Genomic DNA, 6,451 nt, shown 5'->3' with positions numbered 1-6,451 from the left:
ACCCACCCACTCACTCACTCACACACTCACCCACTCACCCACCCACTCACTCACCCACCCACTCACTCACCCACTCACCCACTCACCCACCCACCCACTCACCCACTCACTCACTCACTCACCCACCCACTCACCCACTCACTCACTCACCCACCCACTCACTCACCCACCCACTCACTCACCCACTCACCCACCCACCCACTCACCCACTCACACACTCACCCACTCACCCACCCACTCACTCACCCACTCACTCACCCACTCACTCACCCCCACACTCACCCACTCACCCACTCACACACTCACCCCCACACTCACCCACTCACCCACTCACTCACCCACTCACTCACCCTCCAGAGCGAACATTCGCCCCTTCAGTGCCTTGAGGACTCTCCCCAGTGCCGTGAAGTCGCTTGCCCACTCACTCACTCACCCACCCACTCACTCACTCACCCACTCACTCACTCACCCAATCACCCACTCACCCACTCACCCACTCACTCACTCACCCACTCACTCACCCACTCACTCACCCACTCACTCACCCACTCACCCACTCACCCACTCACTCACTCACCCACTCACCCACTCACTCACCCACTCACTCACCCACTCACCCACCCACCCACCCACTCACTCACTCACCCACTCACCCACCCACTCACTCACTCACCCACCCACTCACTCACCCACTCACCCACTCACTCACCCACTCACTCACCCTCCAGAGCGAACATTCGCCCCTTCAGCGCCTTGAGGACTCTCCCCAGTGCCGTGAAGTCACTCGCCACCTCACTCACCCACTCACTCACCCACTCACTCACCCACTCACTCACCCACCCACTCACCCCCACACTCACTCACCCACCCACTCACCCACTCACTCACCCACTCACTCACCCACTCACCCACCCACCCACTCACTCACTCACTCACCCACTCACCCACTCACCCACCCACTCACTCACTCACCCACCCACTCACCCACCCACTCACTCACCCACTCACCCACACACTCACTCACCCACTCACTCACCCACCCACTCACTCACTCACCCACCCACTCACCCCCACACTCACCCACTCACTCACCCTCCAGAGCGAACATTCGCCCCTTCAGCGCCTTGAGGACTCTCTCCCCAGTGCTGTGAAGTCACTCGCCACCTCCACGTGGAGGCTGAGCGGGCGACTGCGATGAGCTCGGCCGTGTAAATGGCGCGGCCCTTGTGGAACACGTCACCCACCTGGGGTGGGTGGGTTAGTGGGGGGCGGTGGGTGGGTTAGTGGGGGGGTGAGTGGGGGTGGGTGGGTTAGTGTGGGAGGGTGGGTGAGTGGGTGGGTGAGTGGGTGGGCGAGTGGGTGGGTGGGTGAGTGAGTGAGTGAGTGGTTGAGTGAGTGTATGAGTGCGTGGGTGAGTGAGTGGGTGAGCGGGTGGATGGCGAGTGGGCGGGTGGGTGAGTGGGTGAGTGAGTGGGTGGGTGGATGGGTGAGTGAGTGAGTGGGTGAGTGGACGAGTGGGTGGGTGGGTAAGTGGGCGAGTGGGCGAGTGGGTGAGTGGGTGGGTGAGTGGGTGAGTGGGTGGGTGGATGGGTGAGTGGGTGAGTGGGTGAGTGGGTAAGTGGGCGAGTGGGTGGATGGGTGAGTGTATGGGTGGGTGGGTGAGTTAGTGAGTGGGTGAGTGAGTGGGTGGGTGGATGAGTGGGTAAGTGAGTGGGTGGGTTGGTGTGTGCGTCTGTGTGTTTGTAGTCTAGCAAAACAACCCCCTACCTCCTCGTGGTCACGGACGGGCAACTCTGTCGTGGACAGTGCTGTGGGGGGAGGGCCAATTCCGATTGGCTCCTCCCCTCATGGCGTCTGTGTCCACCACAGTGGCTAAATGGGGGCTCTGGACGGGTGCGAGGGGCTGGTAACCCCTCCACCTTCAATTAATTACCACTAAACCACGTCTAAGATATATAACTAATAAGCTTGTGCCGGAGGCCCCGGGGGGCCAGGCGTCTATGACTTCTCCTGGCCAAAACCCCAATTTGGCGGAGCCAGGAAATTGAATATCTACCCTCGGGGCTCCTCCAGAAACAACGAAAAGCCACTTCGTGTGGCCACGTGGAATGTTCGAACGCTCACTGCAGAGGAGAGGCTGCCACTCCTCTGTCGGGAGCTGGACCGGAACCGCCTGGATCTCCGGTGGAACGGTTCTGGCTCCTGCCACCATGAGGGTGGACAGTCCTCTACTCGGGGCAGCAGACTGCCAAACAACAGGGAGTGGCTCTTCTTCTGAACAAAAGAATGAAGGGGGCGTGGGAGCGTGGCGGTGAGGTGTGGGAAGCTGTAAGCCCCAGGCTACTTTGGGCTCGCCTTCCCATCAACCGGAGGCGAGGAATGGTGGTCGTGGTTACTTTTGCCCCCACCGAAGATGAACATCCGTGGAGGGATGCAGGCAAAGCCGATGAGTCAGATGCCTTCTATGACCTCCTGTCATAGGTGCTGGCTAAAGTGGCCCCTCGGGATAGAGTCATCATGTTGGGTGACTTCAATGCCCGAGTTGGTCATTATGCTGGCACCTGGTCTGGAGTGATTGGAAGGCATGGGCCAGATCAGCTCAATAACAACGGTAGGAGGCTGCTAGATTTTTGTGCAGCCCATGGGCTTGTAATTACCAACACGCTGTTCCGGCATCGGCGCATCCACGCAACGTCACGGATGCACGCCGGGTCCAAGCAAGAACATCTGCTGGACTACATAGTGACGGACCAGCGGATGCGAGCCCATGTCCTTGACACCAGGACCTACCGTGGAGCTGATCTGCCCTCTGACCATCGACTTGTCATCTGTCAGATGCGCCTGCCATTCCTCCACTCTGGTGGTGGGTGTACACCCAGGACCCCATTCAAACCTACAGTGGCCTGGTCTCAGTTATCTGATGAAGGTTGCAAGCGAGATTTCATCATCGCTTGCGGCTGGGATTGGCATTGTCCCCCAATCCTCCTGATGTCAAGGGTAAATGGGCGAGGTTTAGGACTGTGACTCATGCAGCTGCAATGGCTGCTTTGGGTACATGGTCCAGACCTCCCCAGAGACCCTGGCTGACAGAGGAGGTGTTCAGGATGGTTGAGAAAAAGCGACAGGCCCACTGTCATCGGCTACAGAATCCCACGTCAGAGAATGAGGAGGCTTACCGCAGCCTTCGCTCGGAGGTTCGGAGAGCCGTAAGGCGCTGCAAGGATGGGTGGTGGTCGCGGGTTGCTGAGGAGATGGAGTCTACCTCAGTGGCCCGTGATCACAAATCTCTATTTAACTCCATCAAAAAAGTAACCTGCAGCGCCACACCTATTACCATCATTAGGAGAAAAAACGGTGATCCTATCTCCGACCGCCAGGAACAGGTTTGCAGATTTACTGAGCATTTCTGTGAAGTCCTGGGGGAGGGGAAACCCCTCAGCCAGGAAAACATCGAGGAAGTAACCCCCTGTGAGTGGCTGGCTGAGGTGCCATCTGTTGAGGAAGTACTGAGGGCGATCCAGAGTCTGAGACCAGGAAAGGCACCGTTCAGAGATGATCTCCCAAGCGAAATGCTGAGGGAGGATGGCGTTTGTGCACAGACTGCCCTATATGACATCATAACAATCTGGACCACGGGATGGGTTCCACAGGATTGGAAGGATGCCCTGGTGGTCCTCCTCTTTAAGAAGGGGGACCGCACAGACTGTAACAACTACAGGGGCATCTCACTCCTCAGTGTACCGGGAAAGGTCCTGGCAAGGATTATTCAACATCGCCTTGCCAGGCACGCTGAGGAGAGGTTTGCGGAGCCCCAATGCGGCTTCAGGAAAGGGCGGTCCTGCACAGATGCCATATTTTCTGTCCGTCTGCTACAGCAGAGGTGTAGGGAATTCCAACAAGACCTACATCTCTGCTTTATAGACCTGGTCAAGACCTGTGATACCATCAGTAAGCCTGGGCTCTGGGTCGTTCTTCCTGCTTTTGGAGTACCTGACCCTCTGCTCACGATCATTAAAGACCTTCATGATGGTGAGCGGGCCCAGGTAAAACTACGTGGCCGGGAGTCAGAGCCATTCCCTGTACACCTTGGGGTGCGATAGGGATGTTCTCTGGCTCCCACATTATTTAACATCTATTTTGACCACGTAGTTCGTGAAGCCTTCAATAGCTGTACCGGGGGAATCTCCATTTGGTACAGATATAATGGGAGGCTGATCGATGCCCGGGTGTGGTCAAGGGATGGCTCCCTATTGCTCAACCACGTTATATATGCCGATGATTTGGTAATAGCTGCTCATTCAGAGGAGGAGTTGGAGACGCTACTGCTGAGATTGGAGCGTGCCACTAAGAGATGGGGTCTTACCATCAGCTCCACCAAAACTAAGCACCTGCCTGGGTATTTTGTACCATCAGACACTCCACCCCCACAACTCCCAATCGGTGATGGGGCAGTTGTGGAGAGAGTGGAGAGTTTCCCATACCTGGGCAGTGTGCTTATGACCGGCTACAGTTTAACAGCAGAGGTCTCACTCCGAATCAGTCGAGCGGCAATATCTTTTCATCGGTTGTGTAATGCTGTGTGGAAGCTACCTGGTCTGTCACTCCGCACTAAGCTTCAGGTCTTCTCGGCCACGGTCATTCCCTCCCTTCTCTACGCTTGCGAAACGTGGACCCCCCTAATGGAACATCTTCGCCGGTTAGAAACATTTAGGCTGGCCTGCCTACGATCCATCCTGGGTATAACCAGACTGGATTGTGTGAGGAGCTCACAAATCCTTGAAAGATCTGGGTAAGGTCCCATCGGTGAGCTCCTCCGGCGGGCAAGGCTGCGTTGGCTGGGTCATGTAGCCCGCATGCCCAGCCACCGCATGCCGAAACAGCTTTTGTTCGGCCAGATTGAGGGGGCTAAGCGGGCGCGGCACGGGCTAGAGAAGAGATGGAGTGATGTGGTACAGGAGGACGTGGAGCTGAGTGGACTTGCCGATGACTGGTACCAGCGGTGTCAAGATCGGCCTCTGTGGAGGAGGCTCGTGAAGGACGCTGCTACTGGGCAGTTGGAGGTAGTCGCCCTCCAACAACAACGGAGGGCGGAGGAGCGACGCTCACAACAACGAGCGGAGCGCCGGGTGGCTAAAGCACAGCAGGTTGCCACAGTATAGGGCACAGGTGGTGCATCAGCCAGTCATCTCAGTCAGTCGATCCGTGGCACCTGGGTCTGCCCCGTGACCTCCTGCCAGCGGGCGTTCGACACTTCACGTGGCCTCAGGGTGCACATAGCCTGGCACAAGCGTCGTGGTGACGTCACCGCCACTTAGTGGCGAATGGCGGTTGTTGTTGTTGTGTGTATCTGTGTGTCGCTGTGTGTGTGTGTATAGTGTCTGTCTGTGTGTCACTGTGTGTGTGTGTGTGTCACTGTGTGTGTGTGTATCTGTGTGTGTCTGTGTGTGTGTGTCTGTGTGTCACTGTGTGTCTGTGTGTGTGTCTCTGTGTGTCACTGTGTGTGTATAGTGTCTGTCTGTGTATCTGTGTGTGTGTCTGTGTGTGTGTGTCTGTGTGTGTCTGTGTGTGTGTCTGTGTGTGTGTGTCTGTGTGTCTCTGTGTGTCTGTGTGTGTGTGTATCTGTGTGTCACTGTGTGTGTGTATAGTGTCTGTCTGTGTATCTGTGTGTGTGTCTGTGTGTGTGTGTCTGTGTGTGTCTGTGTGTGTGTCTGTGTGTGTGTGTGTCTGTATGTCACTGTGTGTGTGTGTCTCTGTGTGTGTGTGTCTCTGTGTGTGTGTGTCTGTGTGTCACTGTGTGTGTGTTCGTTACCCCGATCACGAATCTGGTGATGCCCTCCAGGGCTCGCGACTTGTTGTTGTTGTCTGTGTGTGTGTCACTGTGTGTGTGTCACTGTGTGTGTGTGTGTGTCTGTGGCTGTGTGTGTGTGTCTGTGTGTGTGTAGTGTGTATAGTGTATCTGTCTGTGTGTATCTTCATTACCCCGATGACGAATCTGGTGATGCCCTCTAGGGCTCTCGACTTGTTGTTGTTGTTGTCTGTGTGTATGTGTGTCACTGTGTGTGTCACTGTGTGTGTGTCACTGTGTGTGTGTCACTGTGTGTGTCACTGTGTGTGTGTGTCTCTGTGTGTGTGTGTCACTGTGTGTGTGTCACTGTGTGTGTGTCTGTGTGTCACTGTGTTTGTCACTGTGTGTGTGTGTGTCACTGTGTGTGTCACTGTGTGTGTGTGTGTCACTGTGTGTGTGTCACTGTGTGTGTGTCTGTGTGTGTGTGTCACTGTGTGTGTCACTGTGTGTGTGTCTGTGTGTGTGTGTCACTGTGTGTGTCACTGTGTGTGTGTCTGTGTGTGTGTCTGTGTGTGTCACTGTGTGTCACTGTGTGTGTGTGTCACTGTGTGTGTGTCACTGTGTGTGTCACTGTGTGTGTGTCTGTGTGTCACTGTGTGTGTCACT

The 6,451-nt window shown here is 55.9% G+C and overlaps 1 protein-coding gene across 1 annotated transcript in view; it reads right to left on the bottom strand.

Annotated features, from left to right (window-relative positions):
* Positions 1–1,059: 1,059 nt before the first annotated feature.
* The window catches only part of LOC142907870 (integrin alpha-L-like), a 62,296-nt gene continuing 56,904 nt past the window's right edge, over positions 1,060–6,451 (bottom strand). Inside the window, exon 9 of the mRNA XM_076057762.1 lies at positions 1,060–1,244. Within this exon, the coding sequence (XP_075913877.1) occupies positions 1,089–1,244 (156 nt within the window). The 3' untranslated portion in view covers positions 1,060–1,088. The remainder of the gene's footprint in view (positions 1,245–6,451) is intronic.

The sequence above is a fragment of the Petromyzon marinus genome, chromosome 84, assembly GCF_048934315.1.
Source record: "Petromyzon marinus isolate PM22_M1 ecotype Great Lakes invasive population chromosome 84, UKy_Petmar_22M1.pri1.0, whole genome shotgun sequence".
In the NCBI taxonomy this organism is placed as follows: Eukaryota; Metazoa; Chordata; class Hyperoartia; order Petromyzontiformes; family Petromyzontidae; genus Petromyzon; species Petromyzon marinus.
This window is presented reverse-complemented; position numbering and strand designations above follow the sequence as displayed.